Below are 15372 nucleotides of genomic sequence, written 5' to 3' on the forward strand. Positions count from 1 at the left end.
TTATACTATATTTTGTTGCTTTTGTCATAAGCGAAAGAGCAGATATAGAGCTTTTAAATAAATAAGCAAGCATATTGGTATTGCTTCCCAGTATCTCTGCCGTGGCTTCGGGAGAGAAGAGCATCAGCTTTGGTTGAGAGCAGCAGCTCCTTTATGCAGCGTTCCAGGTCTGGATAGCTGTGCCTTTTTTGTCATGTGCAGTGATACTGCTAAAGGATCTATAGGACTGTATTGTAAGATGATCAAGTCAAATTCTGGCAATTTACACTCCTATCTAGATGGTTGTTGCACTGCCTTGCCCATGAACTTAAAGAAAGTGGTCTAACTGCTTCTGGAAGCAAAGCAGAGCAGAACAAGTACTTAAGATATCCAACTCTCTGCCCTACATGGCTGTGTACGAACTATCCACTTAGGAATAAAATGAGATCACTCACCAATCAGAAGTCTCGGGATCTGGCTAGAAAGTATCCTAGTTTTAGGGAGGTTATTAGCTGCTGGTTGTAGAAAGGGCTTCCTGCTTCCACTCCCTCCCTCCCAATGGAATATGAATTAGAAGACCTTAACCCTTGAAACCAAGATTTTTCCCTCTCCTTTGCTCCTTATTCTATCCCTTAAAAAAGACTCATTTTAGTTGTATTCTCTGTAAGGCAAACTGACATCCCATTCAGTTAATATTCCTACCTTTAGGCCAAGAAACATCATCCATCCCCAAGTTCAGCCACTGAAGAACCTTTTTCAATGCTGGTTGTAACTAGAGTTGCTCAGTCTAGACCTTGAGAGGGTTTCTGTACCTATTAACAGTTGCATAGCATGATAAATTGCACCAGGTGGTTTCTTCCATAATTGGAGCTCTGGTTAAAAAAGCTGCATCTGGCAAAATTCAAGTCTCCATGTTCATTATTTGTTTATAAATGCACATAGCACCACCAGTATGCATGCTGCTTTAGAAGAGTAGAAATTCCTACTCTAAGGAGGTTAAAATCTAAAATTTGACAGCAGCAGGGGTATATAGGGGAATAACATGTGATTTGTTTTGAGTTACACATGCTTAGGCTTAGTAACAGGGTGAGTTACAAGCAGGGCATGGAAACTAGGTGGGTTTGAATGAAGTAATAAAGATTGCATGCAGAATTCATAATCCTTAAAAGGTGCAAGAACACTCTCAGGTCTGCTACTGGCAACCCTAGTTAATGACTGCAATCAATCAATCATCAATCAATCTATCTATCTATCTATCAAGAAAGGGGAGAGTGTTTTTAATGCCTATCTTCTTTGTGAGCCACTTAAGAGCCTAGTTAGAACTCATGCACCTTGACACATGCTTGTGAGAAATCTACCTTCGCTCAACAGGGAGTAGCAGTGAAGGGCAGGGGGGATGGGGAAAGAAGAGAAGGCAACTCTTTTGGAATTTCTCACAATCCAGCAGTTTAAAAAAGTGGAATTGGCAACACTCTTTGGACTTATCATTTAGGAATCGATTCCCAGATTTTCCAAGTCAGGGAAACAGAGTATGTGGTTTCTCACTCATTGCACCACAGCAGAAGCAGCACTAAACCACTTAGTCTAGAAGGAGACTAGCGCTTGGGTCAAATTCAAATGAAGCCTCAATTTGATACAGAACTGTAGAGCCTTTTCCATTAAGTTTTGGAAGTTCCCTCTGAAATGCCATTACATGCTTAAACACAGAATCACCTGCATGTGCCCTCTATGTTATGAAAGCTTCACCTAAGAACATGGGAACCCTGCTGGATTAGACCAAAGGCCCATCTAGTCCAAAGATCCTGTTCTCACAATGGGTATCCAGATGCCAATGGGATGCTTGCAAGCAGGACCCGAGGGCAAGAGCACTCTTTTGTGATTCCCAGCATCAGGTTTTCAAAGACATACTGCCTCTGACAACGGGTGCAAAACATAGCTACTCATGGCTATGCTGTTTGCCTTGCTAAGTGGCTCATGCTCAGATTGTCTTCCAAAACATGCCAACTCAAGGATATTAAGCATTAATGTGTTAACAAACAAATGGCTGTTTTTATTGTTGCTATGCTTTGGCTGCATCCATTGCCATTATATAATGGAATGTGCCCAAAGCAAATCCTCGTGTTTAATCTCTATACTGGAAAAAAGTCACTTGGGATACAACAGCTTGCTCCCTGCTACAATACAGCAGCAGCATTTCATACACTTCTCTAAGCTACTGTACACCATTTTATAGATACAGGTAAGGGCCCTGAAGTCATACTTTCAGAAGCTGAAGCACTCCTATACAGATTTACTTGGGCGTATGTCTGTTGAACTCCATGGGCTTTCCTTCCAAGATGACATGTATATGATTGCACTGTGAAACTTGATTGCAAGCAGGAGATAAACTAGATGCAACAGCAACAGGCCTCATTCTAAAATTGTAAGCTCAACATATGCTCTATATGGGGTTGCCTTTAAGGCTGGTCCGGAAGGTGCAGCTAGCACAGAATGCACAGCTAGACTGCTCACTGGCACAACCTACTGTCACCAGGTAACACCTTTGTTGATAGATCTAAACTGGCTGGCAATATACAACTGGGACACATTTAAGGTTTTGGTGCTAGTATATAAAGCCCTTAACAACTTGGGATCAGGATACTCAAGAGATCACCTGATTCCCTATACCCTGGGTTAGGCACTGCAGTCGTCAGGGGAGGCTCTTTTGATGGTGTTGCATACCCTGGAGGTCTGCTCTGTAGCAGCATTGAACAAGACCTTTACTCTGTTAGCATCTGCGCTATGGGATTCGCTTCCAGTTACCATTGGATAGGTACCAACCTTATGTGAATGCCAATACCTATTGGAGATGTTTTTATTCAGATACACCAACTATGGTGAACTTTTGGCCCTCCAGATGTTGCTGAACTGCCATCATCCCCGGCCATTGGCCATGCATGCACGCATGCTTGCTGATGGGAATTTTAGCTTATTTGGGGGGACCAAAGGTTGCCCACTCCTGAGATAGGCCCCCGGGGGGGGGGGAGCCCAGCCATGCTTACTGTCCATTTCATGAAACAGCAGAATATTTTAAATGTTCTTATAACTTGTAGAACATCTGTTGTACATGGCTTTTAATTTTTGCAAATATGAAGCAATTAATATATTTTAAAAATAAAATAAATAAAAGCACACACACACACACTCCTTTTCTTGCTACTTATTCCCACCGCAGTTCTCCCAGAGGTCCTTTTCCTAGCCAGGTATTAGTCTGCCTGAGAGAAAAAATTGTATTAGGGGACAGACTGTAAGGTGGTAAACTAAGGGGAGGGGAGAACTCAGCACGCCTCACCCATGTTTCACTGTTTTTAGTTGGGAACCCACTTCCACACACTTTATGGAACTGGTGCAGACATAGAGTTAAAAAGATACAGGTCTGCTATCATATCTAGTTTGGTCCCTCGGATTCCCACTTCTCCCATGCACCTTTAAATCTTCCTGTGGATCAGGAGATAATGGAAGTGTGACTCCTTCCACCAGTTGACTTTCTGGTCCTGTCATTCACTTTCCTCCCTCATCTGCCATGGAAAGCAGGTCTCTAGCTGTACCACTTGGGAACAGCCATGGCTGCTTTGTTTCCTACTGTATCAAGAAACCTAGAAAGGTATATAAAAGCCCGTAACCCTAACTGCAGCCCATATTCCTGTTTGGCCACATTCCCTATTCCAGCTCAGTGCATTGCATCCAGCAAGCTTCAGCTCAACACCATCACCACCCTAACAATTTGGAATATCAAATTTTATCAAAGTTGACAAAAAGTGACTCAGAATAAAAACTCTCTAGGACAGATCTATTAATATCAAAATTTGATTGATTTTACATTATAATGCTTAAAACGCTTATTTCCTCTTTAAAAAAAAGATTAGCATGACCATGTGCTCATAAAAGGCTTGTGTGTGTGTATGTGTGTGTGTGTGGGGAGATCTAGATATTCCCTTGCTAATGAAAACAGACTATCTGCAAGTCTCTTAAGCTGGAGAGATACTAATGGGATGAACTTCAGGGGATTAGGAATCATGACCAAAGTAAACTAAACCACAGATTGCTAGAAACTGAACAGTTGCTTCTTTAAACTTTTCCAGATGTACCAGATTGATGAGAATATAGAAACAAACACCTACAAATCCATGATATCACCATCTTGAGATGAGGCTGTAGTTGCAGTTTGCTTCACAAGTGGGCAGAGCACACCTAATTGGCGTATTAAGGGTAAAAACATAATGCAAAAATAAACCCACAATTTAGCCACGTTATCTGTAGGGCAATTCAAACCATTAAAAGTCAACGTGCATACACAAAAACTAAATAAAATGGGGTGCAGCGCATAAAATAAGTTTGCCTGCTTCTACAGATGAGCATCACATGGCATCTGCATTGCTGGGCAGCACAGATCATGCAAGGGTGAGTGGTTCAGACAGGTTGGCTGGCTGGCTCTGGCATTGCTGTGGCTGCACATTTTTTAAATTTCACTGCCTTTATTTTCCTGTTATTTTATGCTGGATATGGAAGCTAGAGAACAGAGGCTCAGGTGTTAATGCATAGGATCTGGCTGAAGAGCCAAGATTACAGGGGAAATGGACCTGCATGAATGAGAAAAATTGGGGATTTTCTTTCTTGTGTGGAGGAAGGAGAAGTTCATTGGGGGGATATGTGGGAATGCATTTTTAGAAGGGGAATTAGGTTGGAGGGATATGGATGATCAGTGTTTGATGTTCAGAGTACAGACCCCACCCCTGCCTTGTACTATTTGTAGCTATGGGTAAATCGCTTGTCTCTCGGCCTCACTCCTTTGCCTATAAAAACAGATGCTTGCAGAAGCAAATGTGAGGGTTAAAGGGGTGGTTTGGTGACTGGAGTTCAAAGAAGTGTAGATTTAAATTTCAGTTTAAAAAATGAACCAACAGTGCCATCCTATGCAATTTTACTCAGAGGTAAGTTCTACCACGTTCAGTCACCGTATGCAAAAGATTGTACCCTACATATGGTACAACAGGGCTATACATCATCATTAATGGTTTAAAAACTGCATCTCTGGTATACCCATGTACTCTTGAGAATAATGCTAATGAACGCACTAGAAAACAGTGTTTTGAATGAAAGCAGAGATTGTCCAGGAAGCCACTGAGTTGTATATTTTACACTTCATTGCTTGCCAGATTAACAGGTATGAAGAGCTACATCTTTCTTAATCTAAGAGTTTTTAACCAAAGCCTAGCAGATGAGGAGTAAAAGCCATCTATCACTGGCTGTGCATCTTATTTCTAAATACAGCATCCATAAATCACATGTGCTTTTTATTCTGCAGTACTGCATTGTTTCATTATATCCAAACTATATTCCTGATTTACTCCAGAAGGTACAGAATATCACCCAGCATATTTGACTAACCTTCTTCAACATTTACCCAGTAGTTGCATTTCTAATTAAGATAATTCCAAAGGGAACACATAAAGCAGAGCATGAGCTATTTTTAAACGCTGTTAGTTTTCTGTTTGAATATAGTTTTCCTGTTCCCAGATGCGGTGTTGGCCAAAATGGTGCCCACGGAGGCAAAGCAGAACAAGAAATGTGCACTAAGTGATCACATTTATTTGAATATTTTTGTGTGTGTTCTAAAATTGGTTACAGAATAAATACCTGCACCTTATAACAGGAAGTCCACTTTTTTTTAATACAAAGTGCTTGTTAGAGGAAGTTGCATCAACCAAACACAGGAAGGAATGTATGCATCTTGACACACATTTCCCTCCTGGAAACTAAAACAGATTTTTTAATTTTTTTTTAAGTTTCTTCTCCCTTTTTTTGTGCATTTCATTTCCTGCCATTGTGTATTTACAAATCTCTGAAAGAAAGAAAAATGCCAATATGCACGATACGTGGTCTTTTAACACAAAAAAAATCAGCCTTAAAAAAAGTCTACAAGTGTCATTTCTTAATAAATCAATGATAGAAATTTTCTCCTCTTAAAAAAATGGGAGGGGAAAAATAATTTTAAAAGCAAAACCAAAAGAGCCCAGAGACTTTGAAATAGAAAAGGATCATCTGTCCCTTTAAAAGTTTTCCAAACTGGAAAGTAGCAACGTCACATGATCCAGAAGTAGATACTTGATTGATATCCTTGTTAATTTTTTTCCACCACAACTTCCCCCCGCCCATCCTGATACAAAGGAAGATTTTTTAAAAATTAAATTAAAAACAGAGATGACAGCAATGCCCTTCTCTCAGACTCTGGCAAGTGGTAGGGAATAATGGAAATGGGTTTGATTTAAAAATGACAACAACAAAAGCTAGATTTTTAAAAAAACTTCCAAAAATCAATTAAGATTCCATCCAAACCAGATGGTTAACTGGTGACATAGTGTTTGGTGGAAGGCTGACCATAAACTCTATAGAAATCCTGGCGTCCATGTTGCTGAGATGCATCAATCCATTCTCTCACTGCCAATCCCGGGAGCGACTGAGGTACAGATGGAGCAGGTGGGAGTGGGTGGGAATATTCCTGCGAAGACACTGTCCATGGAAAGTGGCCTGACCGAGGGTATGGTTGATGCCCACTGTGATTGGATACCGAGGAACAGTAACAGTTGTCCACTGAGCAGACAAGGATTTTGCGCCCACCATACTGAGACAGCACAGATTGCTGAGATGATGTGCTGTTGGGGTAGTGAGAAGGGTTGAACATAGAGCCAGAATGAACTGGTTGAGGGCCACTAGGGAGTCCTACTATGTGCTGGGTGGAGCTACAAGGCACCATGGGTTGTGCAGACTGGCCTTCCCCAGCCGAAGCCCCCTGGCTCACATACTGGCTGGCAACAGGTCCCGAGGATGACTCCAAGAAGCTGGCTTCTGGGAAAGCTGTGGAGTGCTTGCGTTTCTCAGCTCCTGAGTTACTAACGCTGCAAGGGTACATAGGGATGCTCTGCAGGAATGGCACCGGGGTGCTGAAGGGACCTGAAGGAAACAGAGAAGACAAATGCTGTCACCTTTATCAAGAAGGCAGTTCTGACTTTTCAATTTAGTGATCCAACAAGAATCAATCCCCTCCAGAGATCCAATTGCTGAGTTTTCAGTGCAGGAATGTAAGTCTTGGCAAGTAATACCAAAGTTAAAATCTGATCTCACAACTAGGTATCTCAAAGCAAAACACAAGCTGGGGAAAGAGTCTCCAATTATTTAGGGACTGTTTCTCTAATTTTTCCATGATATTGTAAACCGCTCAGAGAGCTTCAACTATGGGGCAGTATACAAATGTAATAAATAAATAATAAATGTAAATAAATCCAACATTGAAGTAAGGTAAGGGTTTCACTTTAGGATAAATTAGCCAAGTACTAAACATGAGAGAATGATTCATTATAGGCCTATGGAACCTGCAAATCTGTGGCCACATAATGTCCTCCAGAATTTGGCACAGAATACCTGCAGAATGCCAAACACTACACAAAAAGGCAGTGCCTAAGGTCCTTCCTCTTTTAGAACTCAGAGCTGGCTGCCAGCCTCAGGTTCTAACAAACAAATGAACAGAAAACACAAGTTTCACAAAATGGCATATCCCTAGTACGCTGCCAAGAATCTGAAGATGGTGCTAGCATACATTGTTTCTCATATTTGCAAAACTGAGTTGGAGGTGTTTTCAGTGCAGAACCTGGATTTTGGGGGCCCAGACCAGGGGCTCAAAGGTTAAGCTACATAGCCAGAACCCTTTAACAGACAGTTTTTCCAGCTTCCCCACTCCTGGCCTATCCCCAGCATTTCAGCCACAGAAGTATAAGGTGAACCTCTGGATGCACTGCGTGCCTTGTACCAGCCAAGCATTATCTCACCCTGCTTGCTAGGCAGGTCCTGACTTGGGATGCTCTGTATTATCAGCCTAGTCATTTGGCAGAGTCCAGGGGCTAAGAGACTGAGGAAGATAAGGGGGTGTGGAGAACTACAACACCTGGAGAAAACAAAGCTGAGCTGGATTTTCTCCAGTAGGTGAAGGAAGCCTAATGCACAACTAATTTTTTTTTGTTTAACTCCATACCTAGCTGCAAATCCAGACCAGGATTTTACAGTATTCTGGTGGTAACATCAGCCAGGCAAACTACATGAGTGGAGTCACTAGAGACCCAAGAACCCTACCATCTCTTCTCCCAGTCTCACCTTTGTGCCTGCTGACATGATGCTCCCTCTGCCTAGAAGATCTTGCCCTCCTTGAGCCATCATAGCCAGCTTTCCCAACCCAGTGCCCTCTAGATGTTCCGGATTACAACTGATGTGTTGGCTAGGGCTGATGGAGTTGCACTCTAAAACATCTGGAGAGCACTGGGTTGGGGAAGGCTACATGAAGCCATTGTGACTTCCTGTTCCAAAACAGCCTTTCCTTTTTCTGGTACTACCTGCAACCATTAACATTACCTCCACCCTATTCTTGTTGTTCTGCAATCAAGCCCTGCCCCTCCCCTTGCAGCCTTATGCTTCCCCTGCACCTTCTCACCCTTTGACAAAACTAGTTGCAGACCACAAGGTATATGAGATGAGAAGGATCTATGCTTGTATTTAGCAGCTTCTTACAACGTTCTCGATAATCACCTTGGAATAGTGAACCATTTCAGCATTGCTTATTCTCTTTGCAGACTCTGCATCAAAAAATTGTGCTCTGAGTCCAGGTAATCCTAGTTTTACAACTGAAAATATATTAGGTCAGTTAAGTAAGTCATTGAATCAGGGAGCTGATTCCAATTCCCTGCAAACCCTAGACTTAAACCATCTTTGACAGATTTTCAGCCAGCTTCTTCTTCAAAATCCCTAGGGAAGGATGCTCCACCACTGTCACAAGCAGCTTGTTTTACTGCCAAATTGCTTTTACAATTAAGATGTTTTTTCCTTCATTATTTATCCTCGAGTTCAAAGGTTTCATTTCATAGGCTCACAGTGCAATCCTATACATGTCTACTCAATGGGACCTACTTCCAGGAAAGCGTGTATAGTCAAAGGTAGGAAACCTTTTTCAACTCAAGAGCTGCATTCCCTCTTAGGCACTCTTCTGGGGGCTGCATGACAGTGGTGGGCAGGGCTAGAGGCATACGTGGGCAGAGCAAATGGATGAGACTGTACAGTAGAACTCAGAGCTTTCTATACAAATAAATACTTCACACACACGCATCCCTACCTCACCCATCCAAGCAAGCAAGAAGCATCACTCCACTTCAAGGGCACACTCTAGCTAGGCAGAAGGACCACATTCAGCCCCCAGCCTGAGGTTCTCCCCTCTTGGTAAACAGGATTAATGATCCTGGTATACAGTCACTTACCATCTTCTTTACAACAGCCAGTATTTCAGATATCTGAAAAGTTATTATAACCAGTCTTCTTTGTGCCAAGCTCAGCTCCTTTTTCTTTTCTTTGAATATCATGCTTTTTAACCCACAATTACACTCTCTGAATCCCCTTCAAAACTTGAAAAGTACTCCAGCTGAAGCTAAACTACAGCCAACTTATAGAGCAAGTGTTTTTGCCTCCCATGTGTTACCTATAATCTAAAAGTGAAACATGCAACATGCACATTTAACGTTCATTACAGGGAGTCACATAATTTTCTTGACAGGAAGTGGGATTGTACTGGGCCACACAGGAAAAAATACAAAAGCAACAGAGGTGTTGGGGACTAAAAGGGCAAGACTAAGGCTGAAATCTTATGCCAAGATACATGTGAGCTAGACTCTGAAGTTGCAGCAAGCAAATGTGTTTAAAATCAGATGGTGTACAATTCTTTACTTGGAAGTAAGCTCTTCCCAAATGTTTATTGGATAGTGCTTCCAAGCAAATATGCATAAAGCTAAGTTGCAAGGGGCAGCGAGAAAGGGAAAAGATTGACTACTGGGAATGAGGGTGGGTGGGAAGAGAAAAAAAAGGAAAAGAACACCCTGAAGTTTCAGTATTAGGGTTGCAAATCTTGACATCATGATCTTCACGAAAAAGCACACTGTCTAAGCATTCCCAAGTTTAACATACACCTGTTTCTGATTCAAAAGGCAGAAGATGGCAAAAGCACCACCACCTTCTTCCCTCCTTCTCAAAGATCAGAAATCACCTCAGGTTTGCTCTGGAGTTGAGTGCACTGCAGGAACAAGAAGAGCTTCCCTTAATAAGCTGCCCAATCCTTTTGCGAAACTACTCTCCTCTGCTTACTCATACTCCTTGCGGCTCAGGCTGGAAAGCTTCAAGACAGTCTAGTGTGTGATTATTCCAGCACTGCTACCTCCTACTTTGCTTTTTTTTTAAAAAAAAGTTGCATGTGTTTGCAAAATGCCCTGGGTTTTTAGGATTTGCCTTAATTTCACTTGGGCTAGCTGGTGACAACCAAAATCAAATTCAGGGACTGATCCAGCATACAGCAGAAATAAACTTGGCCCTGGAGAACACAATTTTGTGTAACATCTGCTCCCCACCTCTGTCATCCTCACTCTTTTGATTATACTTAGATCTCTAGTTCAAAGTACTACCCTGACCAGCAAGGCTACCAAGGCTGACCACCAAGGCTCAGCAGACCGTGCCCATGGGAAGGAAGAGTAAAAAGAGGCATCACTCACCTTCCAGCAGCTTCCGCAACTGTTTTTCCTTCTTAGAAATTTCGTTCAGGAAGAGCTTGGAATTGAGGTGGCCAATCTTGGGAGGGGGCAGGCTGCCTCCTGTGCAGTTCTGGGTCCTTAAAAAGAAGGGGCATTATAAGGCATTACAGACTGAAGTAGTGGGATTCTCCCTTCTACCTTCTGATGGAAAGACAAATTCCCTTCTGATTTAGGCCATTTGGCTCTTTCCTAGACCTCCTTAGGATAGGGCTTTAGTAACATAAGTTTTTTATCCAAGGGGGCTCTGCCCAACCTTATATTTCACTTCTCTAAGACTTTTCTGTCTTCCTTCAGCCGAAGCGAGGAGACAGTTCTGCAATTTTGTCTCCTTAACTCCATTTGGAAGCAACACATATTCCAGGGATGGGGACTGTGTGGCTCTCCTGTTGTTGTTGCACTACAATGTCCACCATCCCTGACCACTGGCCATGTTGGCTGGGGTTGATGGGAATGAAGCCCAACAACAACATCTGGAGGGCCAAAGGATCCCCATTACAGCCACATTCCTAGCTTTCCCATTTACTACTGTACCATTCTCTTACATTTTCCCATCAATAATAATTATCAAAATTCTCTAGTATCACTAACCCAAAGCAGGAATTCATTTTAGTTTGGGGGATTTATTCTGCACTGTGGAGAGAAGCATGACTTCAGTAAAGTTCAAGCAGGCATGCTCTTTCGAGGTGGGATTTGGTCAATGTGGAAGTGTGAGCAACCTGTCCTACAGGTTAGAATTCCCCATGAAAATGCTGTGCTGTTTTTTAACTGGATTTTGTACAGCTCATCATCAGCTCTCATCTGATATCCAATCATGAAAGATTCCTTTAGTACCAAGTATTTTCTCCCCATGAAAATGGCTAGGCATTATAAACAAATTTCCTCTTGGTTTTCCTTCGGAAAGCTAAACAGATTGTATATCTTAATTCTTTCACTGTAAGTGAGGCTTCTTTCCCTTACTTTCTCATCAATGTGCTGGACTCTGGCCAGTTTTCCAACATTTTTCTTAAAATAAAGATAAAATAATTCAGCTGTAACACCTCATCCCTGTATCGAGTCAGACTAACTCAGGACCCTTCAGGGGTATGCTACACAATATAGACCTCCATCGAAAGCCATGGGAGGAATAACCCTTTGATAACTATGACTCTGCCCCCAGAAGATTATCTAGATTTCCTGCAGCATATGCATCCCCTTTCCCCCAAACTCAAATCGACAGGAAATTGATTTCTTACCTATCCATCAAGATTTTCACTGACTTGGTATTCTAGGAGGCAACAGAGAAAATGAAATCAGAAAGTGAAAGTCATGCAGACCTTTCCTGGCACAGCAGCTGCACCTTTTTCCAGTTCTGTAGGCTTTGGTGTTTTTCCTATTGGCTACATAACAATGGTTTTCCTCTCTCTCATTCACCCACCCACCCTCACTTACAAATAGCCACATGCTGTACTTCCTGGATACAGGAGCACTATCTGAGAGGGGTCACAGCTCAGAGCAGAGCACTCTGTTTGCATGTAGATATTTCAGATTCAGTCCCTGCATCCCTAGCAAAAGGATCTCAGGTAACAAGGCCAAGAACGATGTATCCAAGGCTCTGAAATCCATTGCCAATCAGGGATGCAGTACTTAGCTGTATGGGCCACTGGCCTGACGTGGTACTAGGCAGCTCCTTATACCGAATTAAGGAACTAACACTGCTTTACAGGGTTGTAAGAATTAATGAGAATATATGTAATCCACTTTGAAGTACTACATAAATGCTAAGCTGCTGTTATTATATCCAAGATATATTCTCTTAAGACTCTACTGACATCCTTCCATTCCCTCAGTTGTATGGAAGTGTCTGCCACCAGATTTCAAGCTCTGTCCTTAGCAGTGCCCTACACTCCTGGACACCACACTTTAAGAAGGATGCAGACAAACTGGAACAGGTTCAGAGGACGGCAACAAGGATGATCAGGGGACTGGAAACAAAGCCCTATGAGGAGAGACTGAAAAAACTGGGCACGTTTAGCCTTGAGAAGACTGAGGGAATATATTTTATTTATTTATTTATTATTATTTGATTTATATCCCACCCTCTCTCCCAGCAAGATATGATAGCACTCTTCAAGTTCTTGAAAGGTTGTCACACAGAGGAGGGTCAGGAACTCTCCTCAATCATCCCAGAGTGCAGGACACAGAATAATGGGCTCAAGTTACGGGAAGCCAGATTTTGGCTGAACATCAGGAAAAACTTCCTAACTGTTAGAGCAGCACAACAATTGAACCAATTATCCAGGAAGGTGGTGGGCTCTCCAACACTGCAGGCAATCAAGAGGCAGCTGGACAGCCATCTGTTGGGGATGCTTCACATTGAATTCCTGCATTGAACAGGGGGTTGGACTCAATGGCCTTATAGGCACCTTCCAATTATATGACTCATAGAAGCAAAATTAACAAAGGGCAAAATAAATGTTGTTAGTTTACAGAATTATTCTGAGATATATATGGTTTTGCTCCAGTCCTCCTGGATCATAAAGGTGTAACTAGAAGGACTATTTTCATCAATCTTGTGGGTGCTCTTTATGTTCTCTAAAGCAACCAGATGTGCCAGGCAGAAACTACCTAGCAAGTCAGATGGAAACTTCAGCCAAGGTCCCAGTCCAACAACTTATTTGTTGCACCATATTTATTCTAGACTTTAACTTGTCACTTCAGCTGCAGTCTAGAAAAGACAACCCACAAATTTTAAAGCACAAGATTACAGGGCCTATTGTTTTCATTTTTCTATCTCACTCTAGCATCTCCCCATTACACACAGTAGAACAACAAAAAACCTCCTGTCCTCCAACCCAAAGGCAATTCTATACAGCTATCTTGCATCCTGACCAAAAAAAAAAGGTTCTCATTTCTACATACTACCACTCATGGCTTTGGATTTGTTGAAGCACATTCAGGCCAACACTGGTGGATCAGCCCAGCTAAAGGGATATACTCTAGCAGGGTGTAAATACCCTGCCAATGAGCTGCCAAGATTTACTTTGAAAGTCTCTTTTTGGCAGACAATATTGTTCAAGTGGTCAAGGTTATGTAGTCTTTCAAAAATGAGGAGTAGGCCATCTGGTCTATGTGATGGGGAGATTAACCCCAGAGGAGGTTGCTGAGCAGTTCCTTAACCCAAGTACAAGGTCTGAGATGACCTTTTTACTCACTAGTTTACTGCATGGCATGGGAAGAATCAGTCGAGGAAACCAGAAGGGGAAACCAGTTGAGACCATGTCTATGCCCGCCCAGCTGCAAGGGTGATCTCCCGCAATGACAAGCTATTGAAAACAGCATCTGAATGACAAACTCCATCTCCCTGAAGTGAAAAAAGCTGGGGGGTTTCTCTAGGGGAACATTACTCCAAAGTTGTAACCATTCATATGTATTCCCCTTGCAACCCCTAGTATCTGATGTTTCTTATGGCAGCTAAAGATGGGTTGCCAGATGCCTCTCATTCTAAATAACACTCCTGTGCGGTAGATTAGGCTTAAGGTTCCAGGCATTGTCTGGCTAGACCGGCTGAGCTTCAGCACAGTTGCTGCATCATGTGCATTCATGGCTATGCCCTGGGATCTTCAACATTTCTGATAAACATATGCCCCCAGCCCCCACTTCCTCCAAAAAGGTCAGGGTAGCCTACATGGAGTTTTCCTATTTTATCCTCACAACTCTGTGAAGTGAGTTAGACTGAGAGATGGTGACTGGCCCAGCGTCAGTAGGGATTTGAACTTGGGTCTCCCTGCTGTATGTCCAATACTCTCTCCCGCACCACCCTGAATCTCAACACACAGAGAAGTGAGTGTCCAATCGTTTCCCAATCATTTTTTCCACAATTGAAATGTGACAATTTTAAGTGTCTGCTCTACTCACAACCAACACAAGGCACACATTTTGCATGGCGTTCTTGAGTATCCACACACAAAAGTAGAAGGAAGTAACTCTGACAAACATTACCCCACATCTCTGAGCCCATACAGAAGACCAAAACTACCCTGGGTTGAGATTTTCCCTGAAGCTTGGCCACTTTATGGGAACACTCTAGACACACAACAGAGAACAGGTAAGTAGCCTAACGTAGGGACTGAGTGGGCCTCCCATGTTACAGCCAAACAGTTAATTCATCCACGGAGAAGCAGGGGTGGGATAGAGGAGCTTCAGTTTCTAGAATGAAAGGCCAAGGCTGTAGATGAAGGTATATGCTGTGCCGAGCTGAGGCAGATAGGAGCTTCAGCCAGCTATTTTGGGAGCTGAGGTTGTCACATAATCTCCAAATCCTTCCCCTATCCTACTGCCAAGTGCTCCACTGGACCCTCCCCTTCCCCAAACATTCCCCACTTCACCTTCATGAAGCTGATGTCCTCGGTCTTGTCATACATGACCTGAACGGAGCTGAGCAGCTTCTTGGCCTCCTGCATCCGCTCACTGAGGTGCAGCACTTGGGCAGCATTCTCATTGCAGAACTTTGCCTGGGCCTTGTCTAGGATCTCCATAGTCTTGCGGAGGTCCTCTTCAAGGATCTGGTGCATCTTCTCATACTGTAGGCGCACCTCATCCTTTAGCTGGTTCACTTTCTCCTGGAAGGGGTAAGAAAAATGTCTGTGGTCAGCCTCCCTTTACACCTATTTGCTGCATCCTTCATGACCGAAACTGGATGGGAGGATGCACTCTGAAACTAGATTACCAATGTTCCTTTACACAGTGGTTACGCCTAGGCATG

At 42.8% G+C, this 15372-nt stretch overlaps 1 protein-coding gene across 1 annotated transcript in view; it reads right to left on the reverse strand.

The window, feature by feature from the left end:
- Positions 1 to 5591: 5591 nt before the first annotated feature.
- The window catches only part of TRIM8 (tripartite motif containing 8), an 82214-nt gene continuing 72433 nt past the window's right edge, over positions 5592 to 15372 (reverse strand). Inside the window, exons 4-7 of the mRNA XM_061636153.1 lie at positions 14996 to 15229; positions 11864 to 11895; positions 10593 to 10708; positions 5592 to 6969 (exon numbers count right to left, since the gene is read on the reverse strand). Of these exons, the coding sequence (XP_061492137.1) occupies positions 6362 to 6969; positions 10593 to 10708; positions 11864 to 11895; positions 14996 to 15229 (990 nt within the window). The 3' untranslated portion in view covers positions 5592 to 6361. The remainder of the gene's footprint in view (positions 6970 to 10592; positions 10709 to 11863; positions 11896 to 14995; positions 15230 to 15372) is intronic.

The sequence above is a fragment of the Rhineura floridana genome, chromosome 7 (assembly GCF_030035675.1).
Source record: "Rhineura floridana isolate rRhiFlo1 chromosome 7, rRhiFlo1.hap2, whole genome shotgun sequence".
NCBI classification, from domain to species: domain Eukaryota; kingdom Metazoa; phylum Chordata; class Lepidosauria; order Squamata; family Rhineuridae; genus Rhineura; species Rhineura floridana.